Source organism: Carcharhinus amblyrhynchos, chromosome 11 (genome assembly GCF_965287045.1).
Source record: "Carcharhinus amblyrhynchos chromosome 11, sCarAmb.v2.hapA, whole genome shotgun sequence".
Taxonomy (NCBI): Eukaryota; Metazoa; Chordata; class Chondrichthyes; order Carcharhiniformes; family Carcharhinidae; genus Carcharhinus; species Carcharhinus amblyrhynchos.
Genome location: NC_137334.1, coordinates 66,594,906 through 66,621,899, shown reverse-complemented (window position 1 = coordinate 66,621,899; position 26,994 = coordinate 66,594,906). Strand labels below are relative to the sequence as shown.

The window sequence follows — 26,994 nt, the reverse complement described above, 5'->3', positions numbered from 1 at the left end:
GATGGATGGGCTTCCTTCATGACCCTTTGTAGTTTTTAGGTGACATCACTTTGCAGGTGATGTGCAGGGTAATGATCTGGGAGCTTGCATCTTGGTAGAGTTGAAGAAAACATTGCATTCGCTCGATAAAATTGGTGGAACTTTGTTGTCCTATAGCACAGTAGTTTTCAGCTTCACAGTTCCTAGCTTAGTGGTATCATTTTATCATAGTTCATGTGAAGCTGGTTTTATGGAGCTTGGTGAATTGCTGTGAATATGAGAGTTAGACCCAGTTTCTAGTTCAGATTTGATTATTGGTTGTGTTTGTAACATGCCATGTTTTTAAATTATTTTTCTAACAACAGGAAACTGTGAACTAACAATTCTGTAAAAATAGTGCAACATGCTATTTTGCTTCTTACTACATCATGTTCTGTAATTAATAGCCTATATCTTCAAATATATTCATCTGCTATGTAAAGTCAATATGGACTCAAGACACAGCCAACAGCCCAGACACAGTAGGCAGGCCTACAGGGATGGGACAATGATACAGTGGTTAGCATTGCTGCCTCAGTGCCTGGGACCTGGGTTCAATTCCGGCCTCCGGTCACTATCTGTGTGGAGTTTGTACCTTCTCCCTGTGTCTGTGTGGGTTCAGGTGCTCCGGTTTCTTTCCAGAGTCCAAATATGAGCTGGTTAATTTGATTGGCCATGCTAAATTGCTCCTAATGTCAAGGAGATTAGCAGGGTAAATATGTGGGGTTATGGGAATAGGGCCGGGGTGGGGTTGTGGTTGGTGCAGACTCAATGAGCCAAATGGCCTCCTTCTGCACTGTATTGATTCTGTGACTAATTCACCTTAGCAATGTTACAATACATATACTGCCAGTATCATACAGTGGACACTGATTTGCCGAATTCCTTCAAGCTAGAACTTCTTTCTGGCAGGTGGATGATCTCATACAAAAAGTATGTACAACATAAAATTATTGAGTGAATGGCTAAACTAATTTGATCGCTTAAGGGGATTTAAGAGGAATTTCACAGATTCTAACCCCCAGCCCCCAAATGGGCCCGTGATTTTATTTGGTTTTTTTCACCTCTCCCAGGAGGGTGAATTGGAGAGTGTATGCAATTGTGATGAACAAGTTACCACAATTGTGTGGGATGTACTGGATTGACCAAAGGATCTTTCTCTGACCATCAGTGTTCACATGTTTTTTGTGATATCCATCACGGTTACACTTGGCTTTTTGGGAGTGCTGAGAGAAATACCTGAGTAAAACATAAAACTGAAGCTCATTTAAGCGCAAATTTTTATGTTATTTTTCTTCAGGTCATTATCCAAGGTCACTCAGCTGACCCTTTCTATGAAACATAGCTTTACGCAAATCACTCATTGCTTTTAAGCATACATGCTGAGGAAACAAGATTGGGTGTAGGCCATTCAGCCTCTCAAGCCTTTTCTGTTATTCAATTTGATCACGGCCTTTCTACATCTTAACTTCAATTATCCATCTTCATTCCAAATTGCCAGATACTCTCCCTTAAAAAAATGTGAGTTATGTTTGTTTCTCTGAGATATCATTTTGAACTTTCATAATAAAATTAAATGTACTTCATTATCTTAATGTTTGATCTACCATTAAAATATTTCTTGTGATGTAAATTAACATCACCCTTTCTTCTGGTCCTTGTATTCTAGTTCTCACTTTGCACTCCATATTTATTGGATATTACTTCCTGTGTGTCCATGACTTAAGAAATTTACCCTTAATGAACAAAGGACTACTTGCATGCCAAACGGCAAGTAATAGACAGAGCTAAGCAATTCTAGAACAAATAGACCTGATTTAAGCTCTGCAGTCTTGCTAAATCCAGCTGTGACTGGTGGTGGACAATAAAACAACTCATTGGAGGAGGAAGCTCCACCAATATCCATACCCTCAATGATGGAGGAGTCCAGCACATCAGTGCAAATGATGAGGCTGAGGCATTTGCAACAATCTTCAGCCAGGAGTGCTGAGTGGAGGATCCATTTCCTCCAGAGGGCCTCAGCATCACAGATGTCAGTCTTCAGCCAATTTGATTCACTCCACATGATATCAAGAAATGATTGAAAGCACAGGATACTGCAAAGCTTATGGGCCTTGACAATATTCTGGCAGCAGTCCTGAAGACTTGTGATGCAGAACTTGCCGTGCAGTTCCAGTACAGCTACAACACTGACATCTACCTGGCAATGTGGCAGTTTGCCCAAATATGTCCTGTACACAAGGAACAGGACAAATCCATTCCAGTCAATTGCTGTCTACCCTCGATCATCAAGAAAGTGATGGAAGGGATCATCAACAGTGCTATCAAGCAGTACTGACTCATTCAATAGTCTGTGCTTGAATACTCAGTTTGTGTTCCTCAGGGTCACTCAGCCCCTGACCTCATTACAGTTTTAGACAAAAGAGTTGCATGCCATTAATGCATGCACATTTCCACTAGGTGTCTATGGATAGTGTGGGAACATATTCCTGAGTCTTTCCTTCAACAAAAGTGGGAAATGCAATATTTGGCTGAGCAGGTGTGGATTGATTTGAGTTTTGTTTTGGCCACTTTCAAGGACAGGCTGAGTTTCTTGCATGAAGGCTAAAGAGATTGAGATTGGCTTGCAAACCTGGTGCAGAATGGACAATGACACTACATTCATTCACAACCTTTAGCACTTGCTTGTCTTTGGTGGCTAGTTTAGTTTTGACATGGAGGGGACTGAAGTTAGAGTTTTTCATGGAGACAGTATCTAATACTGACACCAGAGGGCAGCTGATCTTTGATAAGGTGAAAAGCCACTGTCAGATGGATTGTAAATAATATGGAGGTTGTCACACAGGCTTGCTTGCTTGACTCGGATTTTGAAGGCCTCTGTTTCAGAACTTCCACTCAGTTCAGTTGCAGTCATATCCTCATGAAGCAATTGCTGGATTGTGAAGATGTTCCTTGGGCATCCAAATCTTAGGAGCACAAATCACGGAGCCTCACGATTTATTATGTCAAATGCTTTGATCAGACTGATGAATGCAATGGTGTTGTTCTTGACATTTTCATGGATTTGTCTGGCAGCACAGACCATGTGAGGGGTTCCTCTGGCAGGCCTGTGCCACACTGGGTCTCTGGGAGGATTACCTCAACCATAGGAATGAAGGCAGTCTATCTGCCAACCAGTCAACATCCTTTTCTTGTGTTGTATAAATCATTGTTCTCTTTGAAATTTGGTATTTTTATGATTCTGTCCTGATGAGTGCAGGACAAAAAGTTTCAACAGCATGTCTCCTTTTTCAGCAACATTGAGAAAGTGAGTATTTAATAAATAACTAATATAGAAGGCACTTTTCCTGGACTGCCAAACCCTCCAGTGCTGAAAGTATTTCTGTTTGCCTGAGCTCAGGTGACCAAATAGCTTGTAATTTGTTATGATCTTGTGAGGTCATAAGATGCAAATCTAAATATTAATGTGCAGAACAAGTTGCAGACTGCATTTAGTCAAGTAGAAAGGAACTTATAATAGTTACAAATGTTGTATAGCTGTTATCTTTTTGATTGTTCACGTACACCTTATTTTGATACAAAAACAGAAAATGCTGCAAACGCTTAGCAGGTCACACTGCATCTGTGAAGAGGGAGAAGTTCAAGGCAGCGATTCGCCACCACCTTCTCAAGAACAGAAAATAAATGCTGGCCTTTCCAATAATGCTCATGCTCCTTGCTCAAATATCTGGCATCTTGGTCATTTCTCAGATGTAATAATGTTAGATTGTAACCAAGATAACATTGGATCTGTTGTAGTGTGACCAGTAGTAACATGCTGTAAGGGTCAGCTGACCCAGTAAACCAATGACAAAATGATGTGGTCAGCTGACTAGCTGACTCAGTATAAATAAGAAGCTGCTGGGGTTTGTGGAAGTTTGGCATGGCCCAGGGTGAGGTCTCAACTGTTGGAGTAATGAAGTTTCTTTATTAATCCTTTTCCTTTGGTTTATAAATTGGAGTAAGTTTTGTTGCCTACAACTGAAGAGTTCCTTCTGGTGGATCAACAATCATGCTTAAAGATCAAGACTGTGACTATTATAGCAACAGTCTCAATAAGTGTTAGAAAATATTTAAAGTAAAAATCTTTGATGTGCCAAACAGCAACAAAAGGCAGAGTGAAGTCCTGAAGTCGTTTCGATCATCACCAAAGTCTCTGCTCCCCCCCAACCCCCCACTCCAAAATTAGCGTTAGTTATTACCTGTTTTTTTTCAGCTTTTACGGGTGATCACATGGTTTTTAGATGCTATGGCGAGTGTATACCTTGTGTTAAACAAGGTACCACAATAGAGTGGAGCAGGTTGGTGGAACCTGAGGCTCTTTTTCTGTCCATTATTATTCATGTATTTAAGGTTAAAATTTATTTATTAGTCACAAGTAAGGCTTACATTAACGCTCAAATGAATTTACTGTGAAAGTCCCCTAATCGCCACACTCCGGTGCCAGTTCAGGTACACTGTGGCAGAATTTTAGCAAAGCCAATGCATCTAACCAGCACATCTTTTGGACTGCGGGAGGAAACAGGATCACATATGTTCATACCATTGAGAGATAGACGAGAAAAGGAAGGAGAGTGGGACAAAAACAAATGCGGGGAGATCGAGAATTGACTAGCTGAAAAATGAGATGTTTAAATGGATGAAGTGATGTCAGCATGAGCATCTGCAAGCCACAGTGAATGTGTGAATAGCCAATGGAGGTGGTTAGAAAGGGAAAATGTGCAAACCTGACAGCTAAGAAGGCTCAAATAAAAACAGCAAATGCTGGTGATGTCAACAGGTCAGCCAGCATATATGGCAAGAAAACAAAGTTAATGTTTCAGGTCGATGACCTTTTGTCAAAGCTGGTGAACAGGATGCTGTTCTGATGAAAGGTAATTGATGTGAAATGTTAACCCTGTTTCTCTCTACGTATATGATGCCAGACCCACTGAGCAGCTTCTCTTTTTATATTTCAACTTTCCAATATCCATAGTATTTAACTTTGGTATTCATAGAATCATAGAATCCCTACAGTTCAGAAGGAGGCCTTTTGGTCAATTGAGTCTGTACCAAGCGCAATCCCACCCATGCCCTATTCCCATAATGCCACACATTTACCCGACTAATTCCCCCTGAGGAAATTTAGCATGACCAATTAACCTAACCGTATTAGTGAAGAAAGTTGTAGATGCTCCGAAGGCTGAAAGGAGAAAAAGAGTAATTTTCACCAAGCGGGCTGCCCATCTCAACAGATGATGGAGGGTCGCCAATCCCAAGCCTCGGCCCACTCCTCCCCATACGTTCTGTGGGCTATATTCTCAGGTTAAGGGCACATAGCATGAAGCTTCATGCACCTGCCTTCATGCATTACTGAAATTCTGGAGATTTATGCCAGAACCCATCATTTAAAAATACGTTAGCTGCAGACTGTTCAGAAGATATTCAGGGTGTTTAACAAAACATGATAGCACATATTCAGAGTTTAATATGAAACAAGATAAAATGGAGGCCATGTCACATCAATCTCAATATTTGAGGTAAAATTACATGTAATGGCTTAAAAAAAGTAATTGGTTATTGAATTAAAACCTTTTCAAAGGACTGGACATCAAATGATTGACATAACAATAATTAATACGGGGTATATAGCATACCAGTTAGACTACACACCCCATTATTTAAAGAAAGGTGCAACAAATTAACAAAGTTATCAATGTTCTGTGTCACAGAGAAGACTCAGTTAAAGTGATCGAAGTGTGTCAGTTATTAGACCACCTGCTTCACATTCCTTTGTCTTGCCAGAGAAGCTGGAAATAAAGGAAGGGGTTTGGAGGAAGTAGTCAGGTTCATTGTTATACTCTGTGTCTGTGTGGGTATCTAACAAGGATAGGGCTCAGCTGTAATGTTTCACATGGATAAATAGCATGAAGGGTCTGTGAAAAGAAAAACAGTCAAAAGCTGGAACACAGCATCTGTGGAATAATGGAAGCCAGCAGTCAGTTGATGCTTTATTCTAAGATTCTTCCTCATGAAGAATGGTGGTTTGGCCTAACTGCAGAGGATGCTACAATGAATGGAACTGTACTTCAAGAGGAGGCTAGTCAAAAGAAGAAAATTAGACTTGTAAACTGCATTTCCAGTATGCAGCAGAGATTAGATTCTACCTGTCACTAGCACATGATCAACTTATGTTTCAAATTAGTGTGTCATCAGCTCAACTTACCTCGGGCGGGATCTGTTTGTACCCTTCAAACAATATAAAAGCTTTAACCGTTAACAGGCTCGCAACTACAATTTCACAGAATGGATACAGTGTTCTCTCTTCTCTTAAGGGTTACATTTCTCATGTGTCTACAGACTTAACCAGTGTTGCATTTTTCGCTATTCTGTTAGTCTGTTTGTAACATCAATCATTTATTCACACCACTGTTTTATCAACAGCAGCTTTCAATGAAAAAAAACAATTATTTGTGTATTCATTCTGGCAGGGAATGCATACATCACTTGACACCTGTATGTATAGAAAAATCCGAGCAATATGTCAGACTCCCATTTATTGACTACAGCTCAGCCTTCAAAATCATTATTCCAACAAAACTCATCTCCAAACTCCATGACCTGGGCCTTGGGTCTTCCGTCTGCAACTGGATCCTGAGCTTCCTAACACACAGACCACAATCAGTAAGGTTAGGTAACAACACCTCCTCCACAATCATCCTCAACACCGGTGCCCCACAAGGTCCCCCTACTACACTCCTTATACACCTATGACTGTGTGGCCAAATTCTCCTCCAACCTGATGTTCAAGTTTGGTGATGACACCACCGTAATGGATCAGATCTCAAACAATGATGAGATAGACAATCTGGTGAACTGGTGTGATGACAATAATCTCTCCTTGAGTGTCAGCAAAAACGAAGGAGATAGTCATCAACTCTGGGAGCGTAAAGTAGAACATGCCCCTGCCTACGTCAATGGGGATGAAGTAGAAATGGTCGACAGTTGCAAGTTTTTAAGTGTCCAAATCACCAACAACCTATCCTGGTCCCCCCGTGCTGACGCTATAGTTAAGAAAGTACACAAACGCCTCTATTTTCTCAGGTGGCTAAGAAAATTTGGCATGTTAGCTATGACTCTCATCAACTTTCACAGATGTACATAGAAAGCATTCTTTCAGGTTGTATCACAGCTTGGTATGGCTCCTGCTCTGCCCAAGACTGCAAAAAACTACAAAAGGCCATGAATGAAGCCCAGTCCATCACCCAAACCAGCCTCCCATCCATTGACTCTGTCTACATTTCTCGCTGTCTGGGAAAAGCAGCCAGCATGATAAGTCTAACAAGAATCTATCTAATACCCCCTTAAATATTTGAGATGTTCCCTGCCTCCACTGCCTCTGAGACAGAGGCCAAATTCAACCAGAAAGATCACTGAGTGTCATCTCTGGCGGGAAACGTGGTGCAATTCCCATTAGGTTGGTCGGTGCAATCCTAATTGCAATCAGGATTGCACCGACCAACCTAATGGGAATTGCACCACGTTTTTTGGAGGGGGAATGATTTGCACCATGAATGAAAGCAGTGGGGGCTAAAGACACTGGCAAGGCCTGCTCTTTAGAAATAGGAAAGGCCACTTCAATCTCAAAATGAGCTTAAAGACTGCCCCCGCACCCCACTCCCCAGTGTCTGGCATTAGGCTTCCCCTCTCCACGAATGCTGATATCAGCAACCACCACCACGCAACCCCCCTCCACCCCCCCCCCATCCGATTATGTGTGCAAGACTCTGCCATAGGGTCATAAAAGCCTCCCTCAGGCCTTGCTCCTTCGGGCTCTGTTCCCTGGCATCCTGGCAGTGCCAAGTCCTTAACCACCCAAGAGCTCCAATGGCCTCCAAAAATGAGTGCTTATTGGCAGAAATCACATTATGGCCCCTCTTGCGAGAGTTTCTGGCCATAAAGGGATTTACGCCTGTGTGAGGGGTTGTCCAAAGTTGCACAACCTTCAGAGAGAATACCCTCGTCTCTGTCCTGAAACACTGCCCCATAGTTCTGGACTCACCCATTGCAGAAAACATCCTTTGTATGTCCACTATGTCAAGACTATTCAGGATCTTACATTTGTCAATCAAGTCACCCCTCCTCTTCTAAACTCCAAGTGGAAACAAGCCCAGTTTGCCTAACCTTTCCTCATAAGACATCCTTTTCATTCGAGGTATCAGTCGAGTAAACTAAGAGTGATTGTGAACAAAAATGGATCTAGTGAAGTGAAATATAATGAAATAAATGCTCCTTGAAGATTTGATCATTCTATATTTCCAGTTGCTGCCAGCAAATCTGGAAAGAGGGACATATCAATGATGTATTTAAATGTGATGTCAACTTGATTTGTACTGTCATGCGCATTCAAAATACTACACAGTACAAGAAATAGAGGAATAAAAATGGAAAGTACTGAAAGGACTCAGAGAAGATCTGGAAGCATCTCTGGAGAGAGGGATAGAGCTAGTGAGCCAGGTTTTACAGTTCCCTGCTGGACATGTAGGTGGAGGGCACTTAAATGTGGAGGAGTGCCCAACTTCTCTCATGTCCCTGAGTCATCCACCACAATATGGTTGACAGCCTGTCCGCCACTTTTAAACCAATAATTAATGGTCAGCTGAGTTGTTGCCACACTAATTGATCAGGATTACACACTGCCCATCTCATAATACAATTGCCGCAAGCAAGCAGACTGGAGTAGGTAGTCTGATCTTTTCAGCCAAAATTGAAAGAAAGGCAGGAGGGAAGGAGAACTGCATCAGTCGGGAGTTGCCCCATGTGTGTCAACCCAAGATGTAACCTTTGTTCCTTCCTGCTTGTACTACAAAACCAACACACCACCACCCTCAGCCCCCCTCTAGGCTACCTGATCCCTCCCTACCCAAAACGGCCTGTGTGACCTGGCTCCGGCATCCATCTTCTCCTCTTTGTGGAACTGCTTGTGTTCCAGATGTGCGCACTACTCAGTTCTGGAACTGTTAGAGCTGCCAGCCAATCAGATTGGATTGTTGCTCTTGAGGGCAGGACTTCCTCCCACTGAGGAGCAGAAATCCCATCCTCTCCTTCCAATCACATGACCTCTGCCACCTAGCAGGACAAGGGCAGCTGATAAATGGGTACACCATCACCTATGAGTTCCCCTACAGCCCACTCACCATCCTGACTGAGAAATATGCCACCATTGCTTTACTCTCACTGGGTTAAAATCCTGGAACTCCCTTCCTAACAAAACTGTGGGCGTACCTGCACTAAATGGACTGCAGCGACTCAAGAAAACAGTTCACCAACACCCTCTCAAGGGCAATAAACACTGGTGAGCAACGCCCAGTTCCTTGAGAGAATAAACACAAAACAGCAGTGAAGCAACCTTAAATTTGTTCTCTATTGTTGCCTTATCTTACATTAAGTGGAAACCATCTATCTATATTTACCTGATGCAAATTTGAATATTGCTATTTGCTCAGTCTATCCATTCCTAACGGAAAAAAGTACAATTTCTCTTCTTTGTAAACATCATCCTTCATAAAATCACAGTAATTCCATGCTGCACAGTCCATTTATTATGCAGGCAACAATTCGTTCAACTTGTAAGCAGAATTCGCAATCCATTGTGTAGATGACAGAGCAAATTTCTATCTTAAATTATTAGGAAAAAAATTTACTCTAATTATGTTGAAAGGTAATTTACAATAATTCATGTTGTCAGAATAATACAAGTACACAGCTGCTTGGGATTTTAGAGGGAACGTTAGTGTCATTGTCATCAACTAGAATCATAGCCTCCCTACAGTGCAGAGGGAGGCCATTTGGCCCCTCAAGTCTGCACCAACCACAATCCACCCAGGCCCTATCCTCCTAAGCCCATGCATTTATCCTGCTAGTCCCCCTGACACTATAGGGCAATTTAGCCAATCCACCTAACCCACACATCTTTGGACTGTGGGAGGAAACCAGAGCACCTGGAGGAAACCCACACAGACACGTGGAGAATGTGCAAACTCCACACAGGCAGTGACTCAAGGCTGGAATTGAACCTTGGTCCCTGGTGCTGTGAGGCAGCAGTGCTAACCATTGTGCCACTGTGCCACCCTAGACTTTATGTATTTTCTTACTGCCTGTGGTCAGTAGGTTAGCTATGTTAAAGGTGTATGTTTTCTTCCCCTCAGAATGTATGTCCTAATTTAAATAATTCCAGCAGCAAGCCTTTTGCAATTTAAAGATAAGGAAGCTTATTTATCAACACATACTTGCCCCAAAAGTTTAAAATGCACAACTCACTCATTTGATTCACCCACATAAAGATTAGATACAGATGAGGGAAAAACAATAATTACAATTTTTGATTGTCTCACTCTGTTATGCAACAGACCTGCAGCTTCTTAGATGAGCTGATACATCGGTTGAACTACAAGTTTTGTAAAGCAGAGGGTTTTCAATAAGCTCTGAAGCCTCTTATATCAACTTTCAGGAGGTTGATTCCCAGGTGAACTTGAAGTTGAATCAGGTTGGGATGAGCCCTTCCCTTTGATAGGAAACTCCCATCAACAAAATATTACTATTTGTTTATTAGATGTCTTGCCGCTCACAAAATCATAGAATCCCTAGTGCTGAAGGAGGCCATTCAGCCCATCAAGCCAGCACTGACGACAATCGCACCCAGGCCCTATCCCTGCAAACCCACGTATTTACCTTTCTAATCCCCCTGACACCAATGGGCAATTTAGCATGGCCAATGCACCTAACTCACACATCTTTGGATCCTGGGAGGAGACCGGAGCATCTGAATCACACAGACATGGAGAGAGTGTGCAGACTCCGCAGAAAGAGTCACCCAAGCTGGGAATGGAACCCGAGTCCTGGCAATGTGAAGCAGCAGTGCTAACCACTGTGCCATTGTGCTGCCTATAGCTTACAACGGAATCCATTTATGGAACAGCTTGCTGTTTTAAAAGTGGCCAACAAGCACGACTGTCCTGCCATGTGACCAGTTACAAGTCCAAAGTCCTTTTCCATGTAATATGGTGGATAGATCGACCATAAATTATATGCAATGACTTTCAAACCTTGAATGCTTCTTGGTATCTGAATAACCCATTCCATCTAAAATTACCTTTCCGAATTAGTTTCAGGAAAAGGCATTGAGTCAACATCAGCCTGGAAAGTTGCTTTTATTCGTTCTTGAGACAAGGGAGTGTTTCAATCCACATGAGAATTCAGGTGATCCTCAGGTGGCCACTTTTTTGCAGTCTTGTTGCTTTATACATAATGGAACATTACAGTCATCAATATTTGATTTAGTGTTTTAAAATGGAAGTGAATATACATAATATATACATATGAATTCAGTTAAAACTTATTGTGTTTTTATTTATTAAAATTTATGAAGTCTTGAATTCTGAAAACTCCAGAAACAATTCCTGCTTTAAGAGATTGACAAATTCAGACATGCAATAAAAATGTGTTCATCTGGCTAGGTCATAGTATAATCAGCACAATGCAGAACTGGCAGCAACATGTGCATTAAATTCACATGATGACTCCATTGTCCAACACAATAGTAAACAGTATAAGTGTTTCATTTTTTTTGTGGCTGTCACTGAGAATTCTGTTTTGTGCACTGCAATAAAAATGATGAATGCATCATAGTGGAATTAATTAGAAACATCATATTACTCTTGAGCAAAAGTAATCAATTAAGGCACTGCAAAATTCTAAATGTTTAAAGCAATGGGTTGGATTATACATGCTCACAACAGCAGATTTTTTTTTTGGGGGGGGTTTCATTCATTCATTGGACAAAGGCATCGTTGGCTGGTCACTATTTATTGCCCATCCCTAGTCGCCCTTGAACTGAGTGGCTTGCTGTGGCATTTCAGAGGGCAGTGAGAGTCAATCACATTGCTGTGGTTCTGGAGTCACATGTAGGCCAGACCAGGTAAGTACGGCAGATTTTCTTCCCTAAAGGACATTGTGAACCAGACAGGTTTTTCTGACAATTGACATTAATCTGATGGTCATCAGTAGCTTCGTAATTCCAGATATTTCTATTGAATTCAAATTCCACCATCTGCCATTGGCAGGATTCAAACCCAGGTCCCCAGAACATTTGCTGAGTTTGTGGAGTCAAGTGATAATACCACTGGGCCATCGCCTCCCCTGGATGATGGTGGTCTGTATGCATCAGAGGCAACCTCTTCAAGATGTCAAATCTTTCTCCTTCTACATTACCTCCCCTCCAAAACAACCTGCTCTTCCCCTTTCTCTCGGCCCTGGGATCCCTCTTCATCCTAATACCCTAGGACTTACCTTCCTGCAGCAGCTCAGTGACTGTCTTTGTAGCCAGAGAATGAGACAGACTCATCTTCTGTTTCTGACTCTAATCAGATGAAAAGCTACCCACTCGCTCCAAATTTTTCTGGCTGGTCTTCCTATAGAGAATCTTACAAAATTCATTGCAGGAAATCTCAAAGGGAGAAGTGGAGTAAATCTGCACAGAAGCCACACCCTTTTTTAATGGCACTAATGTGCAATTATGGTAAATGAGAGTTTAAATGTCCCATAGCTTCTCGGTGTGTCAATGTGCAAGTGAATGGGTGAATGTATAGCTGTGTAAGTGAGTAGGGAGAGTGGGGTCAATGGGTAAAGGGATATGATGACAGCTGTGTAGGGTGCTGAGGTCAAGCTAGGTTGGGCTGTGAAGAGTGATAGGGATTAGAGGGGAATCCGGATGGTGAGGGCTAGTCAGGTCAGGTTGGGAAGTTGGGGACGGGGTGTAAGTCATGGGGAGTACTGAGGTGGGGGGGTCAGGGTGGTGCAGGCAAATCAGGTCAGGTTGGGCAAGAGTTGGGTGTTGGGTGGCTTGGATAGTCAAGTCAGGTCAGGTCAGGTCAGGTTGGTGATAGTCGGGGGGTGGAGGGTTGCTACAGGGGATCAGTTTTGTAGATACTCAGGAGTTGAACCAGCACTGTTCTGTCTAACATTTCCTGGATAACTATTCAGGTTACTAAGTCAGAACTGTCCAAAGTCTCCGGATGGAATTTTCCCGCCCCGTCCGCCATGGGAATCATAGTGGGTGGGACTCAGGTCATGCAAAGGTCTGTTGATCTCAGTTGGGATTTTCCAGCTTTGGGCCGAGTGCTGCTGGAAAATCCTGTCTTCCGACTCTAACTCAGAGTTGAAAAATTTCTGGAGGTTCCTGGGAAGCAGGGAAATTGCCCATGAGTAGTTCAAACATCCTGTGGAGTGAGTGTCAGGATTTCCGATGGGTCCTGAAGTGCATTTCAATCATACATTTGGGGGGCAATTCTCCCAGCCCGATGCACTGCTTTTGCCGTTTAATGGGCTTTCCACTGGGCACCATGGCCTATGCGAGTCTCTGGCCACCAAATTTCCAGTGCCATCAGCTCTGCGCAGAAATCAGTGCTAAGTGGTATAACTTATGCTAATAAGGATTTTAATCCCGGGACTGAAATCTGTGGGCCCACGACAGTCTTTCCCTCTGCCAGGAGTGTTTCACTCCAGCAGGGTTTACAATAGCTCCCCAGGGAGCTGGCGGCCGAATCTCCATGGAGGCCCCTGGAGGTCAGGAGAAGGGAGAGGTGCCCCTTGGGCATTGCCAGCTTGGCAGTGCTAGCTTGGCCCCAGCACTGTCCAAAGGACAACATGGCAATGCCCAGGGGCATCTTGGCACTGCACACTGGGCATTGGGCAGTACCAGGGTGGCAGGGCCTACAGGGGTGGGACCATTGGTAGGGAGATCAGTGGAGTGCTTGACACTCTGCTCCCGGTGGTGACAGAGGGAGGGTGGTCAGCGATCAGGGCTGGTCATTGGGTTGGGGGCGGTCGGCTTGCTTTTGGAGGGGAGGGGGAGGTTGGGGCTGCAGGAAGGGATATCGGGAGAGCTGGGGGTGGGGGTGATCAGGACTGTTGGGATGGGGGAGCGGGGAGATCGAGATGGGCCGGTTAGGGGAGTGACGGGGGAGGCTGTCCTGGACACATTGGGAGGGGGTAGGTGTGGGGGCAGCGAGTGGAGGAGGGGTTGCTTGAAGGGGCAGTGATGTGGGGTCGCAGAGCTGGCCAACGATTGTGCTGACCAGTGATTGGGAGACTGGCAGTGTGGGGCTATTGCACATGTACTGACCCTGACACTGACAGATTGGTGCATGTGCAGTAGCCTGCTCAGCACTATGCTGCTGGCCTCTCCAGCAGGAATAGGCCTTGCCCCCATATTTTCAGTGTGATTCACACTAGTGCACAGTGTGGGAATTAATTTTGAAAATCCCAGCTGAAAAAACCAGCAGAATTTACTCCAGCTTTTACACCAATTCAACACTTGGAATTTTTTTGGAGAATCCCACCCTTGGTCTATGATAATCTGGAAACTAGAAAATAAAGCAGTGCAATTCCTTTAAACATATTTTTAGCAATTTAGTTGCAGAAAAGAAGTGTTATTTGGAACAGAAAGTGGAAAGTATATCCATAGTAGCAATTCCTGTTTTGAGTTGAAGTAAGAGTAAACATTATCCAGCATTGATTTATTTATTTTAGTTGGGGAAAAAACATAAATGCAGTCAAAACTACTCAAATGCTTCATGAAATCTTTGAGTTCTCCACCAGTGTAATTGAGATAGAGTTGGATGTACACGTTTATGATTTGATGATGTCTTTACTTGTTTCATGTAGCAGGTCTGCCTCTTCCCCAGTGAACAGGTTTTAAGGTCACAATGTTATAGGGAATTACTGCCAAATTAGATCATTTCAGCTTTTATGGAAAACCGTGTTATTCAATTTAGGTGGGTTTTCTGAGCGCTGGGATGATGGAGTGGGGGAAGGGAGAGCGGAACAAACTGGTAAAATAAATGATGTTGCTGAAGTCGGACTGGGTGAGGAAAAAAATAAGGAAAGTACAAAAAGAAAATCAATAACCAACTCTAGTGGGGAAATTATTGGAAAATTTAACCCCTTCTGTTTGGTTTGTGATATGTGTCATGATTATTTTAACCAATAAAAACCTGCGACATGTAGCTCTCAAATGCATGTTCTGCAACAGACATGATGGGGTAGAAAATGGATTCAGGCCTAATGCCTTATACCTCAAGGACACCTGAAAAGTGATTGGCCCTAAATTAGGTCAATATATTTTTAAGGTTTTTCTGGTGATCACGTAGAGCTCGCATGTGTAATGACAGGCTCAAGACTGCTTTAGACCCCCTTATCAAAATTAAGGTTTATATATTCGTGTCACAAGTAAGCTTACATTAATACTGCAATGAAGTCACTATGAGAAATCCTCTAGCCGCCACATGCCAGTGCCTGTTTGGGTGCACTGAGGGAGAATTTAGCATAGCCAATGCACCTAACCAGCACATCTTTTGGACTATGGGAGGAAACTGGAGTACCCGGAGAAACCCATGCAGACATGGGGAGAATGTGTAAACTCCACACAGATAGTGATCCAAGCCTAGAATTGAACCCCGGTCCCCGGTGCTCTGAGGCAGCAGTGCTAACCGTGGTGCTAACCACATGATTAATGGGGTGGTTGCCCCAAAGATTCTTCCTCAGCTTGGTGTGGCTGAAGTAGCAGCTGTTAACAAATAAACAGGATACTTTCATGGAGTTCAAAGGAGTAGAAATCGCCAACTCCACAATTTGCCTGAGGGTCTCTGCCGGCCCAGGGTTGCTCCTCTTCTGTCCTCCTTTCCTCCTGTCTTCCAGCTCCTACCTAAGAAGCACCGCCAGCAACATGGACAATCTGACATTTGCTTCTGCAGTTCAGCGACCCGCAAGTAGATCTTTCCAAGTATTCAAATATGACCTGAGGACCAATTTTTCCCATCCTTTAGGTCTCCCTCTCCTGACACGGGACTATTCCGTGACCCTGAATAGGCTTATACCAGTTTCTGGGCCACTGTATAATTTCAGTTGATAGATTTAATTTCAGCATACAACTTACCAACTTTAGCAGCAGACAAGTTACAAACACAAATTTTTAATAAAATCAAATCAAAAGAGGAATAGTCGATAAAACCCATTATATTTGAAGTTTGGTATTGATGTGCTGTGATTTGAAGAGTCAGGTGCACAAAGTTAAATTCTGCAGCCTTTGCTGTTGTTGACCAATAAAAATAAACACATTTCCATAAACTTTATTAACTCCTTAAACTCAAAAGTAATGATCACTGTCAGTTGTAAGGCACAGGATAACACGAGTGCAAGTCTGTTGCGTTTTTATTTTTCTGTATTTATAAGGTAGTTTTCAAATGCTTCATATTTTAACCTTACAATGCATGACTGGTTGCATGTGTAGTCATGTGTTTCTCAATAGTTTAATCTGTAATTTATACTCTTTGTGCTTTACTGAGCATTCATCTATGGGCTGAGCAGATAGGGCACGAGATGAAGATTGAAACTCATATTTACACATACCGATTCTTTATGAAGGAAACAGAATGTGACAGACTTCGTGGAATCATGAAAAGCAATGACTATTTTCATTGATTACTGCCCGGAGTAGAATTTGTACTTGGTTACAGTGTTTCACAAAGTGATTGCTCGTCACCTGATACAGCCATTTGATTCATATAAATTACCCTGGAGATACACATTTGGTTGCATCGTGCCTCATGCTACAAATTGCTAATCTGATTAGACAAATTGTTCATTTAGTTCATTAGCAACAAATGTTTGGCGATGGGGATTGGTGTTGTCTTTAAACTGGATGGTATATGGAGCTTTTTAATTCCACTTCCCAAAGTGCCTTTCCATTCACAATAACCCGGTTTTCAGCAGACAAAAGAAACAAGCCCTCCCCCCCCACCCCCCTCCCCATGCACCAACTTCCCTAACCCCTGCTGCAGGCACAGATTTGTCAGAGCCATTCAGTTGAGACTGATTATGATGGCAGCAGATGGGCTTCACTCGACAGCAGATCCACGGTAGTTTCTTAGGGACAAGAATTAATAGGCCCAGTTGTAGGATCGCACACAGAGCATCAGCAGCACGCACTTGATCCTGCTGTAAGCTCCTCTCCCCGAGGAAAGTGCCAGCTTCAAAGCCAGCGGTCGTCCCTAAACACATGTTAAGTGCCCCTCTCTCCCTGAGAAACCAGCGAAGCACAACAAAGCAAAGGGAGAGAGATTGTTTTCTGTGGCAGGGGCTGAGCTGTAAACTGGAGAGAAAGTTTATCAACTCTGGATCTTTATTTGCTGCTGTTTTGATTGCTGTGAGGATTACTCTGGACTGTTATGTGAAGGACCTCTTGCTCTCGGGATGTTTTCTCACAGTCTGGGTAAGGAACGTACAGCTTTGCAATATATTCTGGCGCTGTTGAATAGGTGGTAAATGTTTAACAAGCTGTGTTTGTGTGGCATTTTTACTGCAAGCTCCATGTCCAGGAACAACCGAAGTTCTCGGCAGAAATATATAAGGTCTGCTCTACTGGATCAGAAAATCGAAAAGCGGGTTATTGTTGCTGTTTAAAAAAGAAGTGTGCATAACTTAACTGTTTTTTTTCATTATGGAGAAGCTGTTTGGACGAGGGATTTGTTATTCTCCGCGAGGTAAACTGTGCTTTGAACATATTAACAAACAGACCCAACCGTTTGAACTTAGCACTAAGGCAGCCTTGATTTGGTGACATTTTCAGCGGAACTTAACTGTTGTCACTATTTCTTTTTTTTAAAAAAAGAAGTCTGTGAAGCAGACCGTAGGGACAGCAAAAGCCTCATTATTTGGCTGGGAAACACAATTGTGTGCCCTGTTGCTATTGGCAACTGCATGTGCTGAGTCGCCATCCAGCTGTAAGCTGCTTAATTCTGAATGATGGAAGGGGAAATATGATCATTTTAGAGAATGGAGGCAGATATTTGGAGCTTTATTTCAGAGTCTGATTAAGGTTTTGTTTTGTGGGTTAATCCCAGTAGCATCTCCCATGATCTCGTCTGCTTAAACGTTTTCTGCATTAAAGAATGGCACTGTTTAATTCCGAACGTACACTGCCGCTGCTGATAAACGCTGTTTTTCTCCTGATTCTGCTTTTATTAAAATTCTTGATCACTCTGCAAGGACTTGTCCCACAAGAGTCCTTCTGAAACACGTGTGGAAAACCATGGGTTTCAGTAATGCACAGCGTTCATTTCAGTGACCCTGGCATGTTTGTAACATACAAATGGAACATGTGTACCACATTTTGCTGGGAGTCTCTCGTGGGACTTCTCCACTGGTGAATACCATAAGGCACCGTGGGAACTATTTTAGCCACAGAGCTCTTCCCTATACAGAGTTTGCCACCAATTATCACTGTGTATGGATAAATATGTATTTGTTAGTCGTGTACTGCAATTCCAATTTTAATTGGTAGATATTTGATTGTTGAAGGTTATAATATTACATCTTTCTAAAATGTCAGGGATGACTTTTTAGCATGTTGAGAATTACATATTAAGTACTTCTTAAACTGGTGGAAGTACTCCAGTGAATGTTTTAAATAATTAAGATAAGGCTTGCACATGTGATCACCACAGAACTATTTTGACTTTAGACATTTAGATCTTTAAATAGGTAACCCAAATGGACAGAAGTAAATTACGTTAATTTCTAGTTAAAGGTGTTAGTTTAACTCATTGTTATCCATGCACTGAAAAGGTCAGTGTCATTTTTTTATTAAAAATGTAACAACTACTATAGAACCAAACATATTAACATTTTGTCATTACATGTGTACTTTCTCATAATTCTCAGTTCTTCTGAGTATGCCACTGCATTCTTAGAACCTCTTGTTCTCCTCGGGTCTGCATGGGTTTCGTCCGGTTTCCTCCCACAGTCTGAAAGATGTGGTGGTTGGGTGCGTTGGCCCTGCTAAATTCTCCCTTAGTGTACCTGAACAGGTGCCGGAGTGTGGTGACTAGAGGATTTTCATTGCAGTGTTAATGTAAGCCTACTTGTGACACTAATAAATAAACTTTAAATTGCTTATTGCAATTTGAATACTTTTGCTGTGTGGCCTTTCATAAGTTGGCCAGTTTGAAGTATTTTATGATATTATGCCAAAAAGTATTGCACTCATTCGCTGATGACACGAAGGTCGGTGGTGTTGTGGATGATCTGGAAGGATGGCAAAAGTTGCAGCAGGACATAGATAGGATGCAGGACTGGGCGGAGAAGTGGCAGATGGACTTCAACGCGGATAAATGTGTAGTCGTCCATTTTGGCAGAACCAACGGGATGAACGAGTACACTATCAAGGGCAGAAGTCTGAGTAGTGTTGAGGAGCAGAAGGATCTTGGAGTCCGGGTCCACAGGACTCTTAAATCGGCCTCGCAGGTGGAGGAGGTGGTCAAGAAGGCGTATGGTGTACTGGCCTTCATTAATCGAGGGATTGAGTTTAGGAGTCGGGAGGTAATGCTGGAACTTTATAAGACCCTTGTCAGGCCTCATTTAGAGTATTGTGCGCAGTTCTGGTCGCCTCACTATAGGAAAGATGTAGAAGCTATTGAGAGGGTACAGAGGAGATTTACAAGGATGTTGCCTGGACTGGGAGGCATGCCTTATGAAGTTAGGTTGAGGGAGCTGGGACTCTTTTCCCTGGAGAGACGAAGGTTGAGAGGCGACCTGATAGAAGTTTACAAAATGTTGAGAGGAATAGATAGGGTGGACTCTCAGAGGCTATTTCCCCGGGTTGAAATGGTCGCTACGAGAGGACACAGATTTAAGGTGCGGGGAGGGAGGTTCAGAAGTGATGTTAGGGGTAAGTTTTTCACTCAGAGGGTGGTGAGTGAATGGAATCGGCTGCCGTCAGTGGTGGTGGAGGCGAACTCGCTGGGGTCTTTTAAAAGACTCCTGGATGAGTATATGGGGTTTAATGAGATTGAGGGTTATAGATAGGTCTGTAGGTTGGTAGGTGATGATGTGATCGGCGCAACTTGTGGGCCGAAGGGCCTGTTTGTGCTGTAGTGTTCTATGTTCTATGTTCTATATACACTTTTTTCATTCTGACTATACATTTTCATCACAACAGGAGCTCAGTATTTCACTTTTGCTTGCTATTTAATGCAATTAAAATTGTCAAATACAGTGCATAACAACTTTTATGCAGCTTACAGGGGTGTGTGTCAGAAAACTTTGCTTGATTTTTGAAATAGCACAACAGCTTGCAAGCAAGACAAATAATGCTCTCATATTATCCACAGCCTGGAATTTTTTTTGATTTAATATGCTGGTCAGCAAAGCATAACACGTGAGTAGTTTTCTTTTTTTTAAATATCCTGGGCTTGGGCCAAAGCCAGCTGGCCCGAGAAGAAGTTTCCATAGGCTGCTACTGCACTTAACAGGAACAAAATGCTGTTGCAGCAATATTTCTGTTTACCCACACACAGCAAGTAGTGGCTTACCAAACAGTAGGATTTCACAAATTTTATTCTGTAGTTGCCAAGAACATGAAAAAAGTAATCGACAACAGTTAAAATTTCACATTTCGTTTCTTAAAGTTACTGTGTGGAAACGCAGTAGTCTGATTTGCAAAGCAGTAGCATAACTTTAAGTAAAAACGAAGCTAATGTTAATTCTATTATGCCATTATTTACTAAAATGTTATGATTGTACTGTTGATTCACCTATTTGGCTTTGATAAGTTGACATTGGGTAAGACAAAGATGAAGTTTAGCAGCCTTTGGAAAATGCTCAGGGAAGTACGTTTTTGTTTGGTTAGATCCACTAATACTGATTTTCTTGAACATCTTAACTTTAGCTGTTGCTAACTGCTGAATAGAAGTAGTTATCCATTCTGATCTGTTTTGGTCATGCAAATATGTTGATTTTGTAGAAGTTATTAATGCTAAAATCCATAAGTGAATCAACCAGTTTTTAAAAATTATTCATTTGTGACACATGGGCATCACTGGTTGGCCAGCATTTATTGCCCATCCCTAATTGTCCTTGAGAAGGTGATGGTGAACTGCCTTCTTGAATATCTGCAGTCCACGTGCCGTGGTTGACCCACAATGCCATTAAGGAGGGAATTCCAGGATTTTGACCCAGTGACTGCGAAGGAATGGCGATATATTTCCAAATCAGGATGGTGAGTGGCTTGGAGGGGTACTTGCAGGTGGTGGTGTTCCCGTGTATCTGCTGCACTTGTCCTTCACATATGCAAATATTCATATCCTTATATTTTTTAAGGCCTGTAGTATTTCATGTGAAATCTATTGCCAATTGTTTGGCCTGTTAAATGAAATATTATCACGATAATGCCCATGATGAGTTAATACTTAAAAACAGATCAATACATAGTGCAGCAAAAGAGTGAATATAATGTGAAGGATTTTATTCAGACTTGTGCTTTGTTAAATCAAGGAATAAATAAGGGAACAGTTTTCTTCTGGAATTTCCATATTTCTGATCATCTACCAATACTATTAGAATTTATGTATGTTATCAAAAATAATATCTAGATTGATGCCTGAACATTCCTGATAAATATCTTTTGACATTCATTTCCTTGGAAGATTGCATTCACACTGGATCACTGGCACTGTTTCAGTGCTGGACTGAAAAACATCAGACTTTAGATCAGCAGTTAACCAAACTAATTGTCATAAGAATGGTATTTATCTGACAACTTCTGTGGAGGAATTGTTTCCCAAAGGTTTGGGGAATTCACTGTGCTCTTTTGGCTTTAAATGTTCATTATGATTTTTTTGTTTGAAAACATGAAAGCCAACTTAGTATCCATTACTTTAGTTGCATTACTATCATTGAAATTCAATATCACCATTGTGTTTCAGCTCTATCCATTGTGCTGCAGGTAAGAAACTCAGGAATCATGCAAACCATAGAAAATATTTCAGGCTGTATCAATTTAGTGATAAAGTTCATTAATTTATCGCTTGGGTTTGGTCACATGATTACAGTTTGGTGAGTACTTTGATCTAAAGGGCATTTTTATAAGTAACCATTTAAATGATTGGTCGTGTCTTGGTCAACATGTTTTAGTATATGATCTATCATCATGTTATTGCTTAGATACATTTTGGAAAGTGCTCTTACAACCTACAAGTATTCAGCAACTTTCAATTTTTCTTATTTTGAATTCAACATTTTTGATCAAACACGTTTGTTCAATAGTAACTTTGTAACAAATTTGTTTTTCTTGTGCTTTCATTTATTTATGTTGCTGAGCCAAATATCATGTATCTACCTTGGGGGCATTTCAGTTTGAACTTAATACTTTGCTACAAAACAATTTTGTTCTTTGTAATATTGTATTGACATTTAATAAGAGCTACTGAATGTTTTCCAATTAACTTTGGTAGCAGTTGTCTCTGCACACCAACTGGCGAGGATCAATCCTTTTAAAAAAAATACACTATCCGTATGCCTGGGCAAAGAGTATAACAGAACAACCATTCACTATTTTTCCCGATGGTATCACATGTCCACCGAGTGTTTGACAAATAAGAACGATTTTCTAAACACTGTGCTTCTTTAATATAATTGAATATCCTATTGTTCCTTTGGAAATGCAAAAACTTATTTTGGTACAGTTTATGTATGTATACTATCACTAATTAAATTTAAAATTGTTTTTTAATGGAAAAGGCTAACCTTTGTCAATTCAGATTTACCCAGAAATCCAAGGCAGTGCCTTGCATTGTATCGTTATCAACTTCACGGTTATGTTACTACACTTGGCAGTTCATCTTGTTGCTTTGTTTCCAGTTCAGAATTGGCGGCCTCTCTGATGTAGTGTTTCCATAATGTTGCCTGAAAATATTGTCATTTTCTTTACTTTCTGACCTGTATTTTATATTTGGGGAGTCACATAACAATGATAAAAGCTATTGGTAGAAAACATTTGAGGAACAATTGAAATGAACAGCCGAATTCCTTTGTTTATTGTATTTATTTTTGATCTGAAAAAATATTACAGGGATCTTTGAGGTTCTTCTTGACACGTTTGTACAAAATGGCTAGTCCTGTTGGAGGATGAGGGAAGCATGCCCTATAGTTTAACAATCTTTGAACAAAAGCATTACATTTTTACACAGAGGAAATTCAGTAAGAGTTGGCTGGTTGTTTGTGTCATATAGAATATAAAACAATGCACTGTTTTCTGTTCAGTATGTTGTTCCTATTAATTGTTGTGCTGAATAGTTGGGTCATTCAATACTATGTTTCCGATTTTGAAAAATAGACTGAAACATTATAGTTATTAACTATGACACTAATCAATGCATGTAGCCTTACCACTATTTGATTCAGTGCAATAAGTAGCCCTGCTGTTGCAGCTCCTTCAGTCCCTGTGGGCAAGAGTCTCTCTGGACGTGTGTCCATTTCAACAACAATTCTTTTCCCCTCCCCTTATAAAGATCTATAGAGATGCAGTGGGCCTGAGCTTGATGTCTTCAGTTAATCATCTAATTTGTCAAAATATGCAATCAGCTTGCTGCTGCTGCTTCAATCTATAGTAGGCCTGCTTTCCTGGTTACAATGAGGGGGTTAACGATTATGCCATTAGCTGGTAATTGATTTTTAATGCTTTCAGGGTGTATGGATATGGGTTCACAGTACTGTGACAGAGGAACTATTCACACGCAACTGCACCTCCTGCCTAATATTGGGTCTTCTCTTTCAACATGCTTAAAGGTGTTACTAGCATGGCAAACTTAAGGATTTATTCACTTGCCAATAAGCAAAAACAAATCAATATATCAGTATAAAAGTGTAGTCAGAAGATGCTTTCCCTTTTTTTATTACTTCCCTTCAATGCTTGAAGGTGTAAAATGTGCCAGGCTTTTGCACACTTATTTCTACTTATCCCATCATTTGAATATCATTGCTGCTAGGATTATATTTGCTGTGTAGCAAAAATTATAAAGTTTTCAATTTCATACAACCTGCAAAATACACTGGGATCTATCTCCTAAGCAAAATTGCTTAAACCCTCCAGTGTTTCTATTTGTAGACAGCAATATGTTTTATAACTTGGTATCATAAATACAGACATTCTAAAATAGCAGTTTTGTTTTCAGTAGTATGTGAATCAAGTGTGATGATCATTAGATAGTAGATCCCATTTGAATACTTCAATGATTTTCAAATTTGCTTCAGTTTAACAGTCAGATGATGTGAAATCCATTTTCCTTCCCACGCTTGAATTGAGAAATCATAGAGCCATTGAATCAGCTTGTGTATTTTCCAAAGGTAAATGCATGTCTTCTCTCCAAGGTATCTGGTAGTTTATGCATTGGATGCAGTTTACAAAGTAGGAACAACAGTTCTTCCAGAGATTGCAGGTGGGATTGCAAAGACCTACTCAAGTTTATTAGCTCTACTTGAGAACAATGAGTATGGCTAGTTTTGTGAGTATGTGTAGTCCTTACTTGCCACTAAATTTCAGCACAATGTAAAAACTAGGGCCAGATTTCCCCTTCCACTATGTTGCCAGTAAAAGCTGACATCCATTGTGTTGTCAACCTACAGCCAAATTGAATTGTAGCTGCAGTGAAAGGGCCGTTTAGTGTGATGTAGTTTCCCTTCTGGTGCCTTTAGTCTGCCTAGCCAGTGCTCAGCACTTCCCCAGTCAGCAGTGGGCCTCACTTAAAACAATTGAAAAAATCAGTTGCAGATGCAATATCTGCAGGTGACGTTACATCTGCTGCACCACAAATGTATTGCAATAAAGATTTTACATTATCATGCTAATTGATATACATTTGAACTGATAATTATGCATATCTCGTATCTGGATGCGATTTGTGATACAGACACCACGTCCATGTCACTGATTATATCACCAAGGTCACTTTTTTCAGTATAACAGCTTGTCTTTAAACATTAATTGCTTCATTAACATGTCAGTAGCATCAGCACTGTTCAGCTTTGTGTTGAATGGATCACAGAAACTTTCACTGATGCTAATGTTTCCAAATCAGCAGGAGAAATTCCAGTTTAGCAAAGTCTGGTAACTTGGCAGATTTACAAGCAACCTGACATGAGAATTACAACTGCCCTTTAGCGCGGGAAATCTGGCCCCTGGCCTTTATGTTGAGCTGAAATTTAGTAGAAAGACAGGATAGAAAGGAGTAAGTGAGGGGAAAAAAACAGGCATAATTTCAATGTTTGTATTGTTTAGTGAAACTAGTATGACACTGTTGCATCTGCAAATGTGCATTCCATCAATAAACAACATTACAATTCCTGCTTCTTAAAGGAACCATGCTTCCACGCTTCCTTTACAATGAGCAAAATAGCCTTTGATAAAGAGCGTCTGGTGTGAAAATCTGCAGGGCTTTTTCTGAGCTCCCAGCAGGGCAGCAACAATATGCTCCCTAGAAAGCAGCTGAAGACCAGGTTGCACCCTATCCCTGCCTCGTCCAGAAATTTCCAGCATTGCCCATGCAAAGGCATATATAACTTGGGAGGCAGACTTAGGATTCAGCTAATCCAGTTTATTTGGAACCCATTGTAGTTCCTGACTTTGCTATGCCCGATACGAAAAGAATTGGGCATAGGTGGACCCCATAGGTGGATACAGGGTGTAATTATTTACACATTCCTAGGACCAACAATAAGATCTTCACTTACAGATCATTTTTTTAAAAAAAAGTGCATCTCCCATATGTTTCTCGTGTTCTGTTTGTATATGTCTTGAATGTCACTTTCTTTTTGTCTTTATTTGTATTCGTATTTTCTTCCAGGTAATGTTTTTAAGGTGTCGAGCTTAATGTCATATAGTCGTCCAACTGGTCTCACTGAGGTTTTACATAGATTTACCATTCCATCTTGACTTGTAGATACTTGTCATAAAAGCCATTTATGCAATGAGTTTACTCACAGTTGTTAGTAAAGGCGCACTAAATGAAGTCATCAATTTAAATGGATTGTTTGCTGCATGTTCTTCATCTAGCAAAGGTGGAAGGATGCCACCGACATTTATGGCGATTTTCACTGCTGTCTTTAATGGCTAGTGAACCTGAATATCCGATTGCTGGTGGACGTCTTGAATAACTAATTAGGGGCTACAGGGAAAGGAGGGTTGATATGGGATTACTCGAGTAGCTCTTGCAGAGAGATGGCATAGATAGTATGGGCCAAATGGCCACCTCCTTGTGCGTAACCATTATATAATTCTGAGTGGCTTCTGAAACTACTTTAGAGGGGCAGTCCTGGGCATTATAATCCTAGGTGCAGCAACTTTGGGGACTATGATTTGGAATTCAACCTTCCCATATAATCCATGGCCCCACTTGAAGACCTAACTCTCCAAAAACAACCTGCCTGCCCACCATCGACCCTCTCCCCCCACTCCCACAGAAGGCTGGAAAAACCTGGAAAGTTAAACCAACATATCAGCCTGGAAAGAGGCCTATTTTCCTTTTGAAAGTACCTTTAACATTTATCAATGTGAACTACGATGGTGCCTTTCTCTGCTCCCCAACCACAGTGAATTATAACCTTCTCGAGACCATATATAGGTGAAACAGCCTATAGAAAATAGAGCAATGGTGGAGGATTTAAACTGATATGGTAATGTATAGGGAAAGGCTAACTTAAGATGAGTGGGTAAAGGGGGAAAGATAAAGCTGGTGCAAGAAGAAAAAAATTCACCTGAAATAATCAGTGAACAAATCTCATGGAAAAAAAGTATGGAAAGAAAGAAAGAAACTGATGTGGATGGATAATCATTGGGGAAGTAGCAAAAGATATCAAAATATTAAATGTGACAAAGATGGGTGCAAGAAAAGTCACCTTTCCACGGTCCATCTGACTGGTATCTGTGAATGCATAAGGCATTCAAATAGAAACTGGTGAGTTCAAATTTTAACTAAATATGGAGAAAACTACATTAACCATGAAGAGGAAATGGCTTGGGTTTGGACAGGACCAGAAACTTAATGACCTTGATTTTTAGCTCCCTCT

At 41.4% G+C, this 26,994-nt stretch overlaps 1 protein-coding gene across 7 annotated transcripts in view; it reads left to right on the top strand.

Annotated features, from left to right (window-relative positions):
- The window catches only part of nckap5l (NCK-associated protein 5-like), a 567,643-nt gene that overhangs the window by 122,682 nt on the left and 417,967 nt on the right, over positions 1-26,994 (top strand). For 2 of the 7 annotated variants that reach the window (XM_080199313.1, XM_080199322.1), the window contains exon 1: positions 17,038-17,365. The exons of 2 other annotated variants lie outside the window; for them this stretch is intronic. In XM_080199313.1, coding sequence (XP_080055439.1) covers positions 17,153-17,365 — 213 coding nt within the window. In that variant the 5' untranslated portion in view covers positions 17,038-17,152. Of the gene's footprint in view, positions 1-17,037; positions 17,366-17,473; positions 17,637-26,994 lie in introns of those variants that run through there. 3 more of the 7 variants (XM_080199320.1, XM_080199318.1, XM_080199317.1) reach the window with 2 other exon arrangements.